Raw genomic sequence first — 20,001 nt, forward strand, 5'->3', positions numbered from 1 at the left:
TCTAGATGCTAGATATTATATGAGAAATATCTAGATTTTTAAAGATAAAAATCTAGATATTTATGATATAAAATTATCAAATAGATAATTCTAGAATAGGAAGTGAATCCTATAAATAGGGGAGAGTTGTAACATTTTGTTGGTGTAGAGAAGTTGTGAAGTTGAGTGAAGTTGAGAAAGTTTGAGAATTTGAGTGTTCCTTTCTTCCCCACATCAAAACACTTCCTAAAACCATTTCTACATATTCCACCCATCCTCCTCTTAAATATTTCCTCCAAACTAAGTTACTCCTCCAAAATATATCCTATATATTTCCAACATATTATGGGAGGACCCTAGTTCAAGTGCTAGGGTTTTGCAACCGTGGATGAGAAAATATATCCTTTTTTATCAATGAATTTGACTCCTATGGGATTCTATTAGTTATAGAATCCTGATCCTGCTTGATTCAACTTTACAACTCAACAAAGAATCGAGAAGAAAACTCAAGAAGATTTGATAAAACTAACCTAACCATATTTAAATAAGTTCAAAAATAAAGATATATACAAAGATAAGGTCTATATCTAGAACTATATCTTGCTGGCATCTCAGTCTTCCGTTTGGGACGCACGTTCTTGACTTCTGCATTGGCAGTCCTCTCAGTCGGATTGGTTGAACCATCGGGCTCGGGTTCGGGCTGCGTGGCTGTTATATTGGGTGAAGTGTTCGCCATGTATGTAGAGGTCCTATCACACTTATTCTTCATTTTCTGTATCTATATGCACTAAAAAGTACTCCCCTAAAAATTTGTCACATATTTCCATTTTCATCATTCTCATAAAATTTGTCATATTTAATTTCACTTTTTATCATTTTTAACTCATATCACTCACATTTTATTATAAAACCAATTAATATTTAAAAGTAGGACCCATATTTCACTAACTTTTTCCACCAATTTTCTTTGCATTTCTTAAAACCCATGTCTTTCCCTACTCTTAAGAGAGGTGGGTTTATTCAAAACTCTCTTCAATATGAATACATAAAAACCACGAGACCACCGTTATACCAAATTAACTATCACGAAATAGTACTACACGTATATAAAAGACTAAAACTTAATTTGTGTTTTCTATCATTGAGTATTTATTTGCTTTTACATGGTTGTTAAAATAAATTTTCTATATAAAACTTGGTTGTTACAAGTTAAAAAAAGTCTCCAATTTTATTTGTCATCCTATCTGATCTTCAAAATAGTTCTCTATTAATTGTCCTTTTCATAATTTCCTACGGTACATCTGTCCACACAAGAACTTTTATTAGACCATTGGTATGAACATAACTCACCAGATTAAAGTAAAGGAGTTTCTTAATTCACAAATATAGAAGAATACTAACAACTTTATATAGGCGACAATACGACTCAAAGCCCTACGTACATTTGTAACATATCTATTCCTAACCATATACTAATTATAATTAATCATGCAATTCGATCTTGGGCCTTGGCATCATATGGGGAGATGCATAGTTAATTCATTATAGAAAGTAAACATATCACAATCCCATAATAGATCTTAATTACACGTGTGCATCTCCTTACGATGAGGCCCATGTCATGACACATGGCTTCGGAAGTTATATCACGGCCCATGCTTGTGGACTGCTGCTCGAAATTTTTATACGAACAATTTTTGAACTATAAAAAAAAAGTATCTTGACAATTGCATTTACATATTCATAGTCTTGATAAATAGACGTCACCATGCCACGTCACACTACATGATGTTTCATTTATTATCATCTCTAATCTTTTATCTTTGTCAAACCATAGATTAACAGTAGTATTATCTTTTCTTCTATATCATAATCATCGAAAGATAATTAATAAGGTTTAATAAGGTTTAATAAGGTTGTTAGAATTTGTTTAAGAATATAACTATGTGCAATTGAATTGAGTATTCTTCCAGCAATTTTCAAAATTTTAAAGATATTGAATAGATCCATAAATTTATATTAAGATGACAACACTTATTAATGACATCGTATCTCCAACTACAACCTTTATATCTAAAAATTGGATGAATCTCAAGCTACCACTGGCAGCTATTTTTACTTTTTAAAAAAAATAAAAAATACAGGGGTGGGTAAATTTGGGAGTCACTTTGCTTGTTTGTGCTCATCCCACTAATCACGTCTTTTCCTTATTCTTTCTTCAACAACATTCATTCCAAATTTACTCCAATTCTAGAGATTCAATCACGCGATTAGTCATTATAATAATTGTATGGATGATATTCCAATGATATTCAAGCCATTTTCATCCCAATCTGCTGCTTATATTGGAGGATTATATCATTAATTTTCTTCAACTTATCCACGAGAATTTCAATTGGAGATAATTTGTTCTCGCCTTTTCAATCCAAATCTGTTAATGTTAAGACACCAGTGTGAGGTAGACTCCGACGGCTCCGACACCAGCGTGAGCACCGGTATTTGTGGTGGCGACTTGCCGGACAAACCCATAGAGATCATTATCTTGTCGTTGGTGAATCAGTGAAATCCCTAGAAGTTCATATTTCATCACAGAAGTTCAGGAACTAAACCATCTATAACGAAAATGGAGACTACTTGAACTTTTGGGATAGATTCAGAATGGAAGTTATGCAATCCGTAGAATATTACAGAATGGAGGCTAATCATTTCATAGGATAGGCCTGGCATCCTACGAACTATTTATGTGCCATGCCACAGAATCCCAAGGCTATTACTCATCCACCACTAAACAATAACAAGGAAGTACAACATAAAATGTTATGGAATTCTCAATTCATTAGTGTAATAAACTCAGCAAATCTGAAAGTACAATTATAATTTTCAAAACTCATATTCCCACTGTGGAAATCTCCAAATCCATTTTCTTAACTATAATAGGCAATGCAGAAACCAATTCAAACATATTTCGTCTTCCACAAGTCACCAATATTTATGAAATAAGTAAGAGTTCATAAAATGCAACAAGGATAAACATTGTCTCCAATAATAGGTAAAAAAAGTACTCCACTCAAAGGAAAATAAAGGAAACAGCACAAAATCGAAAGGTAAGAGAGTTTCTGTGATTAATTTCATGTCTACGAGGCAAATTAAGCAAAAGTTGAACTCCTACTTTATTGTGCCAACTTAACCTTGCTGTTACCTTCAAGCTCTAGATTTTTACTTCCATGGAAGAAAAAAGTGAGGAAATTAAGAGGGGGTAGTCTAATCAAGGAGTCTTGGACTTAAGAGTGTACTGAATATGACTCTTAGATTGCATAGTAATGCGTTGGATATTGCTATTTATGGATATAAGATTTGCATATTTTATGACAGTATTTTGTTCATTCCACATTTTATTGGGGTACAGAATATGACTCCCAGATTGCATACTAATGCATTGTATATTGCTATCTAACAGATCTAGATTCATAATCATATTGCAAGTTGAGCATGTAAAACACAACGGAACTAAATCTTACTTATTGTGTTGTTTTCTTCTGCGATTGAATCCTGCAAGTTGAATCCACTACTATCGAGGTCCACGTGCAATCCAATCCGATGCAGGAACTATCCCGGTACAATTGCTCCGTAGAAGAATGCTAGGAATTCTCTCTACAAAGCTTTACGTATTTTCTCTCTAATGTTACGCTATTTCTCATGCCCCACAATGGAGAATAAATAACCATTATATAGATGAAGAGTCACTAGGGTTTCATGATTGTTGGGCTTATGGACTATTATAATTATAGCCCAACTATAATTACTTAATCCATATTAATCTAATTCTAGCCCATTTCCTTTCAATCTCCCACTTGGACTAGCATTAGATATAATACGCAGTTCCAACTTTGTACCCTTGAGCGGATCAAAATACACTTATAGTGTGACCCTTTAGGCCCTCATTATCGACGACGATCTAATCGAAGTCTGCACAAAACTCCTAGACTGCGTTGGCAGCGTAGCTCGATATATGAAGGACGTTTACGTGAATTCGGTAAACAAGCCTTTACATAAAGTTTATAGTAATATCCTTTCATTCACGAACCACCCGATTGAGCCTAAGATTTGCTATGTGTCATCCAAATAGCTCAATCACTTTATCTCATCTTTATTAAATGACCCATTCGATCATATTCAATTACTTTAATCGAATATATCTTTGCATTGGCCAATGACTTAATGGTCAAGTAATATAGAGAATTTGAGTGTTCTCTCGAAATTCTAATCGAGGAATGAATCTCATTCTTGGCTCAACTACCATTTTCATTTATCTTATGATATACCCAACACAGGTCCGTGTCTCAATCCTCCTTTGGGAGGCAAAGCGTTGGACAAGATCAAAGCACACCACTCAACAAACAAAATGTGTAATGACCTCAGATCCAAGGACTATTACATACTTCATGCACTAATAAACTGTAGACACTTAACAAAACAGTTTAATAGTAGGGTATACCAATACTCTCCAAAGTATACCATGTGTCCATCACGAGTATCAAATATCTCATAGTTGTGAGAACAACTACATTCTCGAAGAATGTGATGCAAACCCCATGCTAACCTATAACATATCATCAATATCCCATTCTTGATGATCATTGGTTAGGGCTATTTTAGAATTATACTATATCATTAATGTCTCACACCATTAACGACAGTCATAATTCAAGGGAACAAATATTTAGAATAAAGACAAACATTTAAACAATTATTCCAATAAGTGCACAAAACCCATAGAAAATAAAATTTTCATTGAATGTGATCAAGTAATATTGTCTCAATACAAAATGTTTCTAAGACATATAAAACTTTAACTCCCACTGATTCAAAGCCATCTACCAACATGCTTAACACCTAAGCTCTCAAAGTGCTTGTTGTGTTTTGCTATACATAATGGTTTGGTGAAAGGATCAGCCAAATTATCATCAGTGGGTACTCTTTCTAATTTTATGTCGCCTCTTTCAATTATTTCTCTAATCAGATGATATCTTCTAGGAACATGCTTGTTCCTGTTCGTAGCTCTGGGTTCTTTTGCTTGCGCAACAGCACCAGTGTTGTCACAGTACAAAGGTATTGCACTACTGGCACTCGGAACGACACCCAGTTCCTTAACGAACTCTAACAAAGCAACAACTTCTTTGGCAGCTTCAGATGCAGCAATATACTCGGCTTCGGTGGTGGAATCGGCAGTTGTACCTTGTTTGGAACTATTCCAACTCACTGCTCCACCATTGAGGATAAAAACATATCCAGACTGAGACTTATAGTCGTCATGGTCTGTTTGGAAACTAGCATCAGTATACCCAGTAACTGATAACTCTGGTTGTCCACCATAGACTAAGAAATATTCTTTAGTCCTTCTAAGGTACTTAAGAATAGTCTTAACAGTTTTCCAATGTTCCTCACCGGGATTTTGCTGAAATCTGCCTGTCATGCTAAGCGCATAGGCCACATCTGGCCTAGTAGATATCATGGCATACATAATAGATCCTATAGCCGAAGCATATGAGATCCTTTTCATGTTGTCTCTTTCTTTGTCATTAGAAGGACAATCCTTCTTTGACAATACAATGTCATGTCCCATAGGAAGAAAACCTTTCTTAGAATTCTCCATTGAGAAGCGCCTTAGCAACTTGTCTATGTAAGTGGATTGTGATAATCCTAACATCCTATTCGGTCTATCTCGATAGATCTTGATTCCAAGGATGTAGGAAGCATCACCCAGATCCTTCATCATAAAGGAACTAGACAACCATTCTTTCACGGATTGCATCATGGAACGATCGCTTCCCATAATCAAGATGTCATCGACATATATGATAAGGTATACGACGTTTCCATTTTCGCGTTTACTATAAACACATGGATCCTCTTTGCTTCTGACAAAACCAAACGATTTGATTGTTCTGTCAAAACAAATATTCCAACTCCTCGAAGCTTGCTTAAGTCCATAAATGGACTTCTTTAGCTTGCACACTGCATTCGGCCTTTCTTTCGATACAAAACCTTCAGGTTGTGTCATATAGACATCGCCTTCTAATTCTCCATTGAGAAATGCGGTTTTGACATCCATTTGCCAAATATCAAAGTTGTAGTATGCAGCTATTGCAAGTAATATCCTAATGGACTTGATCTTAGCAACTGGCGAAAAGGTTTCATCATAGTCAATGCCTTCGCGTTGACTATAACCCTTTGCCACTAACCTAGCCTTGTAGGTTTGTACTTTGCCATCTGCATCTCTCTTCTTTTTGAAGATCCATTTGCAGCCTATAGGGTAAACCCCATCTGGCAAGTCAACTAGTTCCCAGACTAAGTTGAAGTACATCGAGTCCATTTCAGATATCAAGGCTTCAAGCCACTTCTCTCGATCGGTGTCTGACACCGCCTCGGTATAGGTCTTAGGCTCATCGTCATCTAAATCAACTTCATCATCTTGGTTCTCAACCATTAGATTCAGTCTCTCAGGTGGACGACGAATCCTTCTAGGCCTATTGAGTTGGTTTTCTTCTGGCTCGGGCTGTTCATTCTGAATGTGAGTAGGTTCAGGAATATCACTATGATCTTCTTGAGGTAAAGGTGATGCAACTATTGTATCATCTTGTCTTTGATGCATCTCATTGTCTTGAGGAGGTTCTTCGAGAGTCCCTCTAAGGTCTCCTCTAATAGTAATTTCCCCTCCCAATAGATCATCAAAAACTCCCACTGAGTTATTGTTCAAACCATTTGACAATACCTCATCCTCAATGTTATCTTGTGGTTCTTGAATTTCTTCAAGATCTACAATGTTGTGACCTTGTTCCTTTAAGACATAATTGTCTTCAAGAAACGTCACATTCCTAGAGATTATCACCTTGTGATCTCCAGGGTAGTAGAATTCATATCCTCTAGTTTGTTTAGGATATCCCACAAAGTAACACTTCTCACTTTTAGATTCCAACTTATCAGTCATTTGTTTCTTAACAAAAGCTGGACAACCCCAGGTCCGCATATAGTTAAGACAAGGCTTTTTGCCATACCATAACTCATATGGTGTTTTCTCAACTGATTTAGATGGAACTCTATTCAGAATGTAAATAGCAGTCAATAAAGCATGACCCCAGAGAAATAAAGGGAGACTAGCTAAACTCATCATGGATCGAACCATATCTAATAATGTTCGATTTCTCCTTTCAGATACTCCATTCATTTGTGGTGTACCAGGAGGTGTCCAGTCTGACTGAATTCCATGTAATTTCAAGTAATCAAGAAATTCTCGGCTCAAGTATTCCCCTCCTCGATCTGATCGAAGACTTTTGATACTTTTCCCAAGTTGTTTCTCAACTTCACACTTAAACTCTTTAAATTTCTCAAAGGCCTCAGATTTGTGTTTCATAAGATACACATATCCATACCTTGTCAAATCATCAGTGAAAGTAATGAAGTACGAATAACCACCTTTTGCTTGAGTTGGAAACGGTCCACACACATCTGTGTGGATCAACTCTAGCACATCATCAGCACGCACCCCTTTCCCAGAAAGTGGTTTATTAGTCATCTTTCCTTTGAGACAGAATTCACAAGCACCATATGATTCAAAATCAAATGAATTTAGATAGTCTAACTTTCTCAATCTCGCTATCCTTTTCTCATTGATATGACCAAGTCTACAATGCCAAAGATAAGTAGCATTATCCGTATTACATAGCTTTAGTCTTTTATTTTGCACATTGAGAATATTTCGTTTGCATTCAAGCATATATAATCCATTCTCCAAAGAGGCATTTCCATAAAATACTCCATTATTAGAAAACGAGCATCTGCTGTTTGCAAAATGGAAGGAGAAACCCTCGATGTCCAACATCGGAATGGAAATAATATTCTTTGAAATAACTGGAACAAAATAACAATTATGTAAATCTAGTCTATGTCCTGAGGGAAGATCTAATCTATAAGTTCCCACGCGTTCGGCAGCAACTCTTGCTCCATTTCCAACACGTAGGTCTACTTCCCCAGGCCTCACTTTCCTGTTGTCTATTAGACCTTCCACATTATTACAAATGTGTGAACCACAAGCGGTATCCAATACCTAGGATTGTGAGTTATTCATAGACATATTTATCTCAATGACAAACATAGCTGAGCTCCCACTCATTGCACCTTGTGCCTTGAGTTTTGGGCAGTCTCTCTGCCACTCCGTGAAATTTGACCTAGTCAATTTGTTTGTTTCCATCATACACTCATAAGATAAGTTTGACATATTATCTGAACAGAAAATAAAATGAAAAGCAAATTAGAAAAGCATACAAAGATCACATTCGCATCACTAATCAAACAAGGGTTTATTGTATTGATTAGCTCCCACTAATTTTAACATATATTATGCCCCCAAACATAAAATATGAATTTATATCAAATATAAATTTTAGTGGTCCAAGATCCAAGTCTATATAGTTGTAGCCTCTGCGAGGGCTGATGACTACAATAATATCACTAGGTAGGCCTCCAAGCCAATTGTAACAACAATTTTACAATTCTTGGTTTATTAATCTAATTAATATACGCCCATAAATTATTTTGGTTGCGAGGGCTACACAAAATAATTTAAGCAAGTCAACCCCATCACACGATGCCAACCATGCATCTATGAATGAGCCTAGACCTTGTGGATTTAGAGTAAACGCGAGGGCATAAAACTCGTGGTCGAAAAGGCTAGGAACATCAAACAATTGTGATGGACGACGCGTTTGTTTCAAAACAAGACTTATATTTTATGGGGAAAAAGTGTGATACTAGTTATGTGAATATAATATCCAATATTAAATCTCAAACAATTACTGGGCGCCGCCTACCCAGACATAGTATAACACGGACTACACATACTGGGCGCCACCTACCCAGACATAATATAACACGGTCTCTAACTACTATAGTTAAATAAATAAGCAAAATCAAATAGCACGCTTATCACATAGGATATAAAATAATGCTCAACAATAAAATCAAATTTTATTTTCTAATTAAATGTGAATATAATAATTATATTAATTCTAAATTAATAATTCAATTAATCTAATTATAATTTATTAATCCAATCAATAAAATAGTATTTCATATGTCGTTAGGAATCATCAAGTTACGTGAAAAATGTCCAACCCATTTCCTTCAATTTTGGGCCTGATTTTAATTTAAAATTAGTAATGCCCAATTCTAGAAAATCACGTGGCCCAGCCATTATTTTCACAATTAACTCTCCAGAATTTATCACATGTCGACTTTTGTCCTTCTCCAAGAAGACGAAAAATTGAATCAACACTTCTGATGTTCCAGAACGTCTAGCCATTTTTTTCTCTTCAACTCTTGCTCACTTTCTTTCATTTTTCTTTGCTAGTCCATTGCCTCCAGCTGTTCCTGGATCTAGCGATTCCTTCACACACCCGGCTTAAAAACTGCGTTAGACCCAGGAAAATAAAGTGTTTTTCATCCATGCTTATGTACACTATTATCAAACTGCACACACTTAAACCATACTTGTCCTTAAGTATAAAAAGATAAGAAAAAGAATAAGGTGAATTTCCAAAGCACGGTTATCCCACACAATGAGCTCATAGACTCTCAAAACGGACTCACAGACCTAGACATCAGCAGCAGCCATTAATGTGAGCAACACAAAATAAATGAAAACACATAGACACATATGCATGAACTAGCTTCAAATTTTTAGGCAACCGTCCCCACAAGATTAAAGTCAATCCAACAGGTTGCACTTCTCCAAATTGGCCCTTCCCTTCTTACACCTGATCAATCTGTCAGTTCGTCAAGATAGCCTTTTACTTCCCCAATTGTTGGATTCACTCGATCACTCATTCCTCACCAGGGATGTTAGGACCGATTCTCTCTTAAGTTATTGCCATACCACAGAAGTGTTGGGTTATGAGAGTTTTCTCCTTTTTTACTGGGTCAGGTTACTATTGTTTCCTGCCCTTAGACATATTTCCCCTGGACTTTGTCCAGCTTACACCTCCTCTTTTTTTTTTTTTCCTTTTCTGGACTTTGTCCAGCTTATTCCTCCATTTCCCTCTTCTCTCCTCTGGACTTCGTCAAGCTTATAACTCATTTACCTGGACTTCGTCCAGCTTATACCTTCATAACCCAATTCCCTTATTTTTTTTCTCCTTCATGACTCTTCTCCCTAAGCATTCAGTGGCGGCCCCATTACATGTGTTAGTTCAGAATTATTTAAGGCTTATAACTCGCTCTTAAAGTGGGGCTTCACAACTAAGTAAGCTAAGTCATCCTCTATCGTTCTTACTTCATCCAGATTGACTCGGCTTATTAAAGGAAAAGGCTTCTAAGTTGAAATACCTCCTATCTTCAATTACTTTCACTAAGGAGATCCTGCAGTATTATATTCACTGGCTCATGCGACACAATCAAAACCTAAACTTAGCGACTATTAACATGCTAACAAATACACGCATTTACTCCCCTCCCCCTCCTACTTCACTCAAGCTTGTCCCCAAGCCATCGTCGTGAAGGGGGGGAAACCGGAAGATCAATGCAACACACAACAAACAATTTGTACAGATAAAACTTCTCACACTTAGACCGAGCAACAGGCTAAGTGGGAGAAGACACAATGAAACAGAAAATACAAACTTCTCACTTAGACCAAGCATTGGGCTAAGTGGGAGAAGACAAACACATATAGCAAATAACAAACAAAAACATAGACAAAAACAAAGACAAACAAAATAACTGAAAGAAGAAATTAAAAGTTACTTGGTCATGGGGCGATTCACTTCTGGGTCTGGCTCCCTCGAGAGCTAGATTGAGGTGGGATCCTGGGGCGGGACATCTTCACTTTCTTTCTCGTCGGCTGTTCCGGCTCCTCTTCTTCCTGTTCTGGTTGATCAGACACTGGTTTCCTAATGTTCCGCTGGAGGTAGGCGCCGAGGAGGTGGCAGGTATACATATGACGAGCAGGGTTGCTTGTCATTTGGTGGCATGCTTGAGCCAGCCAATAACCTAGATGCACCTTCACGCCTTTTGCCATGCACCAAGTGAAATAGAGGTCGGTAGTTGTAAGAGCTGAATTTGCAGTTCCCATTAGGTTGTAGCTGATAAACGTCTGAGCAAAACGGAGGATTCGGTCCTCGATGTGAGAGGCTTTTGAGTAGCTGGACTTAAACACTCCTGCCTTGGAGTGGGTAATCAGTTATCACGCTGCCTGCACTTTGAAACCTGGCGTATTCTTCGGCACGCCGATCATCCTCTCGTTCCATATTCCTTCATCATCCTCAGCCTGGGTAAACAACCTCATCCTCAAAGACCACTCTCGGATGCTCATTTCATATTCCTCATTAAAAATCCCGAAAGTTATGGAGTTCGTGTCAAGGTCAGAAGTGTTCTTTAATCGGAATGTTGAGAAAAACTCCCGTGCTAGGTCCACCGGCACCTTCTCCTGGCTGTGCTTTAGCAACCACTCAAATCTGATTAAATAGATACATGCGTGAAAGTCCTTATCGCATGCAATCATCCGAAGCTCCTTGGGGCTATACTGCTTGCCAGACTTAGCCATTTTCCCTGCACTGCATCTTTCTTTGTACGCCGTGGCCCGTTTCTGATCGTCGAAGCGCCTCATCGACTCTAGCAGTTCCATAGTCAGCCACACCTCTGGGCGTCCTTGGATAAACTATTCGTCAGTTTCTCCAAGTTCGGAGTCGGACCCAGGAGTAGGTCTTGTTCCTCGGTAGAGGGAACTTCGGCCACTGGGGAAAGGGTCTCCTCAACCTCCTTGACGGAGGGAGCTTTTCCTTGACCGTGTTGACTGGGTCGCCGCTGCCTTTCCTTTCCTTGCCCTCTCCTTGGCCAGGCGACGCTCCTCTGCCTCTTTAGCGTCTGTCCCTCGGGCAGGGAACTCCTCTTTCTCAGCATAGACCAAGTCATCTACTTCGTCGAGCAGACTCCTCCCCGCTCTTCTCCTCTCTGCCCTCTTGTCCACTTGGGGTTCGCTTTCTTCCTGGTCATCCACCAGGTCCACAATCAGATTTATCCCTTCCTCAACGGGCTCCAGTACTCCAGTAGTGTATAGATCTGTCTCTTCCACAAGTTTTCCGGGGTTTCCCCCACATCATCCACCATCGGGGTCGCCCCCTCAATATAAACAGGGGTTCCCCCCTGACATCACTTGGGGTCGCCCCCTCCTCCATGGGTTCAGGGGTCGCTCCCCTAAAATCCGTTGGGGTTTCATCCCCAGTCTCCATAGGGGTTTCCCACTCAGCCACAAACTCTAAAACAGGGGTTTCCCCCTCAACACTTTCTACTAAACCAGGGGTTTCCCCCTCCACAATCTCTTCCATAACAGGGGTTTCCCCCTCAGCAACTTTCTCGTGAACAGGGGTTTCCCCCTCACCATCTTTCTCACCCTTAGAGTTAGGGTTTCCATTACCTTGTCTTTCGGTCTCCACCTCCGTTTCGCCATCGTTCTTCCCACCATCAGCCGGCAGTTCACTCGTCGCCTCTTCTTTATCCGCCTCTAGTGAAGCGGTTTCCGCTTGTTGAGAACCAGAGTCCGGTACCCTGGTTGAATCTTGAGGCCTTACTTCTTGGGGAACTGCGGGTTGCGCCGCCGAATCCACTGGGATCGTCGGTGATGGTACGGCCGCCGCGGATGCCATCAGACTGGTGGGGAACAGAGCGTAAACCTCTTTTGCCTTCTCGACGCTTCCTAATTTTTGCGTCAATTCTGCCAATAGAACCGCGTCATACACCGCCGGCTGCGAACTTCTGGTGGCCTGAGTTGGATCCATTGCTGTAAATCTGAAATCAAAAAGAAAACTCGGTCGAATTTGGTTAGGGTTTGTGTTTCTTGAGAGAGAAACGAAGTAGAGAGAAGGAAGAGAGAATGCAGTTTTGTCGATTGGGATTATTGGAGAGAGAAATGTCGGTTAGCCTTTTCTGGTGAAAAGATGGTGCAGTTGCAGGCGTGATGTAAGCAAATGTACACCTCCCATAAATATCGGCAATTTTGAAATTCAAATTATCTTCATCCCTCCTTGACTTTCTTCTCCAGGTTCTCCTTGACTTCCTTCTCCAGGTTCTCCTTCCCTAGCTGATTTCCCTAATCATGACCCTATAGTTAAAAAAATTGAAGACGCCAGACTCCCAGGTCAAGGTTAGAATATAAAGGCATCGGTTTTCCGTCGGAGTCTGGTGCTTCGAAAATATTTTTAGAAGATTTAAATTGTATATATACATTTTTTTGGATTTTCCTTTGTTTGAAAAGCAATTAAACTATTTACACACTCCTTTTGAGTATTTCCGAGATTCCCTGGTTCAGTGTATATATTCAAAATGTCAACCTTTTTACTTGACCCAGGAATTCATCGAAAATACCTCCTTGTCTTTCTAGGTGATAATAGAGAGTGCGCGTAGTGGCACTTCCTCCACTACACATAGCTCAGAATTATCCCTACAGACTTTCACTCTATGACCATTAACAAGAAAAGGGACAGAGTTAGAGGCACTTCCCTGGATCTCTACTGCTCCATTTGCACGGAGACCGACAATGGTATATGGACCGATCCACTTAGACTTCAACTTCCCTGGCATCAGCTTGAGCTGGGATTGGAAAAGGAACACCTTCTGTCCCACATGGAGTTCCTTGACCTGGAGATTCTTGTCATGCCATAACTTCGTTCTTTCCTTGTACCACGTGGCAGACTCATAAGACTCCAGCCTCAGTTCCTCCAGTTCTTGTAACTATAACTTTCTCTCTTCTTCACAAGCCGAAGGCTTCATGTTCATCTCATTTACTGCCCAGTACGCCTTGTGCTCTATACCCACGGGCAGGTGGCACATTTTGCCAAACACCAGCCTATAAGGCGACATTCCGATAGGAGTCTTGAAAGCAGTTCTGTAGGCCCATAATGCGTCACCGAGCCTCTTACTCCAATCCTTCCTTGACCATTAACTGTCTTCTCCAATATTGCCTTGATCTCGCGATTAGAAATTTCTGCTTGGCCATTAGACTGAGGGTGGTACGGGGTAGATACCCTATGGTGAACACCATATTTCTTCATCAGAGCCTCGATGGTGCGATTACAGAAATGTGTTCCTTGATCTGAGACGATGGCTCTAGGAACTCCGTATCTGTTGAAGATATTGGCCTTCAGAAATTTTGCCACCTCCTTCGATTCACATGTCGTGGTAGCCTTAGCCTCTATCAATTTAGACACATAGTCTACCGCAACCAATATATATGTGTTCCCACAGGATGATGGAAATGGTCCCATAAAGTCCATCCCCCCATACGTCGAAAATTTCGCAAACAATCACCGGGACCTGGGGCATCTCGTCCCTCTTTGAAATTCCCCCTGTCTAATGGCACCTCTCGCAACACTGATAAAACTCGAAGGCATCTTTATTAAGCGTCGGCCAATAGAAACCGCTGTCCAAGACTTTCCTCACTGTCTTCCTTGGTCCAAAGTGACCTCCACACGCCAAGGTGTGGCAATGAATTAGCACATCTCTTTGTTCCCATTCGGGAATGCAGCGTCTAATCACTTCATCCGAACACATCTTCCATAAGTAAGGATCGTCCCAAAAGTAATATTTGGCTTCGCTTTTAATTTTCATCTTCTGGGCCCGAGAAACTTCGTCAGAACTTGGCACTTCTCCTTGTAGTTGGCTAAGTCGGCAAACCATGGCTCTGCGTTAAGTGTTCGCTTCCCCTTGTCGGAATCTCCTAGACCGGTTAATGCCAAAACTGCTTCCCAGCTAATCTGTCTAGGGAATTCCCCTAGATAATACAAATGCTCTTCAAGAAAAGCATCGGATTGGCCTCTTCCATTTCCCCTTGGAAGATTCTGCTCAAGTGATCCGCTACTCTATTCTCTGTTCCTCTTTTGTCTCTCACTTCCTAATCAAACTCCTGTAAAAGCAACACCCAATGGATTAACCTTGGCTTAGACTCCTTCTTAGCCAGTAAGTACTTTATTGTTGCGTGATCTGTGAAAACTATAACCCTCGACCCAAGAAGGTACGGTCAGAATTTTTCGAACGAGTATACGACAGCCAACATTTCCTTCTCCGTGGTATCATAATTCTTCTGAGCTTGATTTAGAGTCTTGGATGCATAGAAGATCACATAACTTTTCCCGTCTATCTTTTGCCATAGGACAGCTCCCACAGCGAAATCACTCGTGTCGCACATTATCTCAAAAGGGTTATTCCAGTTTGGTGCCCTGATTATTGGTGCTGACACGAGTCTGTCCTTAAGCAATTGAAAGGCCTTCTTGCATCCTTCGTCAAAGACGAATTCCACATCGTTGTGCAACAAATGAGTGAGCGGTTACGCGATTTTCGCGAAATCCCTGATAAACCTCCTATAAAATCCCGCGTGACCCAGGAAGCCCTCTGACTTCTTTTTGGTTCGTGGGGTAAGGTAACTTTGATATCACATCTACCTTTGTCTTATCTACTTGTATTCCTCTTTCAGAAACCACGTGACCCAGGACAATACCTTCCGTCACCATGAAGTGGCATTTTTCGAAATTCAAAACTAAGTGCTTCTCCTGGCATCTTTTCAACACTAGGTCAAGGCTGGCCAAACAAGTGTCGAATGAGTTCCCGTATACGGTAAAATCATCCGTGAATATCCCAATGCATACTTCAAGCAAATCCGAGAAAATACTAATCATACACCGCTTGAACGTTCCTGGTGCGTTACACAACCCAAACGGCATTCTTCGGTAGGCATGCTTACCAAAAGGGCACGTGAACGTGGTCTTCCCTTGATCCTCTGGGTTGAAGTAGATCTGGAAATAGTCACTGTATCTATCAAGGAAATAAAAATATTGCTTGCCTGCCAACCTTTCTAACATCTGATCAATGAAAGGTAGGGGAAAGTGATCCTTCTTCGTGGCCTCATTCAGCTTCCTGTAGTCGATGCACATCCTCCACCCCGTCACCAGCCTAGTGGGCACCAACTCGTTCTTTTCATTCTTGACAACCTGTATTCCAGACTTTTTAGGCACCATATGGACAGGACTGACCCACTCACTGTCCGGAATAGAGTAGATGATCCCTAGAGAGAGCAATTTCAACACCTCCTTCAGAACTTCCTCTCGCATGTTTGGATTCAGTTTTCATTGTGCATCTCGGTGAGCCTTCGCACCTTCTTCTAGACTGATGTGGCGCATACAGGGTCAGGGCTGATTCCTACTAAATCCGAGAGGGTCCACCCTATTGCTTTCTTGTTTCGCCTGATTACTTCCAACAATTCCTTCTCCTGCTCCTTGGTCAAGTTACTGTTGACTATTACTGGCATGCCTCATTCTCTTCCAAGTAAGCATACTTGAGGCCTGGTGGAAGTGTCTTCAGAGTTCCTTCTTTGTGTCATTCGTCTCCTGGGGCAAGGGATTTTTTTCTGCAATATCAGGTAATGCCTCCTTTCCAGACCCAGGAGATTTTCCAAACTAGCCACATGGGCTGATCGCCTTGATCTACCTGAAAATTTCCATGAGGTCCTCTGCATCATCCTTCTTCTTCTTGGCTTCCCTTCGGTATGGAAACGGCTTTGCCTGCTTTACCGCATTTGTGGAACTCCTTCCTGGGCGTTCGCCAGCTTCCCTACTTCCTTCCTTACTTACTAACTCAGGCTCTGGATCTAGGGAAAATGGATCAGTTGATCGAGGTAGAGATCCCCCTAAATCTCCCTTCTGGAGGTCATCCTGAACAGGAACTTCTCTGGGTCTAGGGCTATCCCCTTGAAATACTTGACTTTCCTTCCCCTTACTTGCCTGTGTGGGTACCTCTTCGTCAATCTCCAACGTCGGTTTTTCATAGTGACATACTTGGATTTTGCTTGGTTTTAGAGAGTAATCTTGCATGGTTTTGATCACATTTCGTCTATTATCAGATACTATTATGATTACTTTTCTATTATTTTGGTATTAGACCATTTTGTTAAGAATGTGTAGAAAAAGGTACAAAATATATGGATGTGCAGCAGCCTTAGTTTGAGACAATATTTACTGAATAATTTGAAGTCCAATCAGCCCCTAATGCATATCAATCTCTTCTTCTTTGAAAGAGCTTCGCGTGGGTATCTTGCACGCCTCAATCGGAGTCTCGAGGAAGAAGTTATGGTCGTTTTACAAACACTGCGCGCTCCAGAAAATTCCACGCGGCCGGGTGAATTTAGTACCCGGCCGGGTACGACGATTATGCGCTGAAACGGGCAGAAACTGGTCGAAAATGACCACCCGGCCGGGTGAATTTTGCTCCTTGTAATTCCACCCGACCGGGTACGCTATTTTGGCGTATTTTTATGCCAAAAACGCGATTTTTGATGCGGATAAAAAGGAAGAACGCCTAGGGTTCACGGGATTCAACATTCCACCGCCTACCACACATTCCAACACTTCCCAAGAACACTTTGAAGAGAGATTTGAAGATTGAAGACTACAAATCGAGAGATTGGAGTCTCTAATCCATAGAATCATTCCACAGGAGTATTTATTTGCTTTCTTTGATGTATTTGATTGAATCCATTGTTTTGGTTTTCATGAACATCATGAGTAGCTAATTTTATTGTGGAGGTTTGGGTGAAGATTACTTTGAATATGTTTTGATTTAATTGAATTGAACCTTCGCCTAGCTCTTGTGGTTATTTTGCTTGTTCATGTGCTTTTATTGTTCTTTTGTCTGACCAACTTTAGAACTATGTCCGTTTAACTAGATTAATCGAGAGATAGCTAGTTTTACGTGGTGAAAGGAACGAGTACAACACATAGGTTTATCTACACTCGAGAGAGGGGACCCTTTGTGAGGACTTGAGTCTTAGGAACTTAAGGGATTAGAATCTAATCTATTAGAAGGAGACTTTGATAGTTAGAATCTAATCAACTGGGTAGGTGCACTCGAAAGAGGGCTTATCCTATGGTAGCGACTTTCCTAATAATCCCAGAGACACAAATAGGTGAATCGATCTTTGAATGTTATGCTTGGCTCATGTAGTTATTTTGTCATTCCCGCGCCTTTACATTCATTGGATTAGCTACCCGTTTGAATGCATCTTTACATTGTTACAATATATGAGAGTTGAGTAACAAATGTGTGATTTGGGAGTGGACAACACCTTAATCAATATCATCCGAGAGGAGTGAGGTTTTGTGTGAGGGTAAAAATCTTAGGAGCCTTTTGGAGTTGTGTGCTTACACTATAAGGAGACTTTGGGCCTAGCATGCAACCTACAGGTCATGTGCATTCGAGAGAAGGCATGATCTTACCTTCGTGATAACTTAGTAACTCTTGAGACCCTAGTCGACATAACTCGAAGATTGATTTAGAGGTTTAGTGAGATTAATCAAGACTATAACATTGTAGTTGGATCCCAAAGCTCTACTCTTTCTCCACTTTCTCTTCAATTCACTCATCTTCATTTTATTTACTTTGTTTCGATTCATTGTTCTTAGGATTTAGATACAAAAACCCAATCTTCGGTTATCTAAATAGCGAATGATCTTGATTCGAGGTACTTAAGCACTTAATTAGTCTTAGTGGATACGATACTCTTGACTTGCCTATACTACGATTGTAACGCCCCACTTTTTTCAAACCCTAATTTTCGGGTTATAAAATTTTTGCATTAAATGCCTTAAATGCTATGATATGTGAATTATTTGATGAGTGATTAATTGCATAGTGTCTATGTGACCTAATTGCATATGGGGATATTAATTGAGTTGAATAGTCAACTTGTTGAAATGTTGACGTGGCTATTGAATAGTCAAATAAATTTTCGAAAATTTACTCTCCCCACTCTCTCCATATTTTCTTCAAGTTTCTTCAAGATTTCTTCATCAATTGAGAAGAATTCAAGTCAAATTCAAGAGATTATTGAAGAATCAAGACTAGTTCATTGTTTCTACCGTTCGTTTTTGTGAAAAAGGTACTTTAATTATTGATCTCTTCTTCTTCTACCGATTAATCGGTGATTCTTGCATCCACATGCATCTAGAACGAGTGAAAGGGGTTTTAATCGGTGAATTTTGGGAATACAAGGATGTGTGTGAAATTGTGTGTGTATGTGCGATCGTGTGTGTGTGTGTGTGCACGCCTCGATCGGCGTGCACATGTGTTGTGTTCGTGTGCATGTGTTGTGTGTGTGGAACACTCATATGTGATACGAATTGTTGGTGATTTTGGAATGATTTTTGTGAATAAAAATGGTGAATTAATCATACTTTGATTTTGATATTTCGATTTTGAAAATAATCAATGGGAAAAAGGGAAAACGTGAGGTCATGCATAATATTGATCCATGATTGAAACTGATTTGTGATACGCCTAATTTAAAGGTGATACTACGCGCTCTCAGCGTGATAAACGAGGAGAAGAGAAATCTATCGAGCTAAACCTACGAGGTGGGCTTTCTTTTAAAATAAGGACATTGTCCTAAAATGATATTGATGAGAATGAAAGATGTGTTATCATGCCTTGATTTGTTTTGTCGTGCCTATCCCTCGTGGCTATGCCACTATTGTTATAATCGAATTCGGATCCTTGTAGAGCCGCAAACTCTACTTGGGTTAGTGTACACCAATGTTAGACCGAGTGTCAGCGTACGGGTTGGCCGGTCTAGTGACCTGGATTGCGGCCGCATTCCTTGTCATGTAGAATGAGGATATGGTAAACGTCTATGAGAAAAATGGTTGCGCGACCGTGATATTTGAGAAAGAAAGATATTTTGATGCCTCGGGTCTTTCTAAAGTTAAAACCCCGATGGACATCTGGAAATGGCATGATAACTACTATATTTGTGATAAAACTGTTTTCGGCAATGAGCCCATTGAGTATGATTTATCGTACTCAGCCCTGCATGTGTTTTCCTTATGTGCAGGTTGAGTGGTGACGAGCGGCGGCGGTGTTGAGCGGGAAATATAATAAAGATGAAATGTTGGTATTTAAAGTGTCGTTGTGTCTTCATACATAGCCTCA

The 20,001-nt window shown here is 40.0% G+C and overlaps 1 protein-coding gene across 1 annotated transcript; it reads right to left on the reverse strand.

Moving 5' to 3' along the window:
- Positions 1-4,843: 4,843 nt before the first annotated feature.
- On the reverse strand, positions 4,844-5,539 carry LOC125220538 (secreted RxLR effector protein 161-like). Its single transcript, XM_048122699.1, has one exon. It carries the CDS (start codon positions 5,537-5,539, stop codon positions 4,844-4,846), a length of 696 nt encoding a protein of 231 aa, XP_047978656.1.
- Positions 5,540-20,001: the final 14,462 nt, after the last annotated feature.

The sequence above is a fragment of the Salvia hispanica genome, chromosome 4 (genome assembly GCF_023119035.1).
Source record: "Salvia hispanica cultivar TCC Black 2014 chromosome 4, UniMelb_Shisp_WGS_1.0, whole genome shotgun sequence".
NCBI classification, from domain to species: Eukaryota; Viridiplantae; Streptophyta; class Magnoliopsida; order Lamiales; family Lamiaceae; genus Salvia; species Salvia hispanica.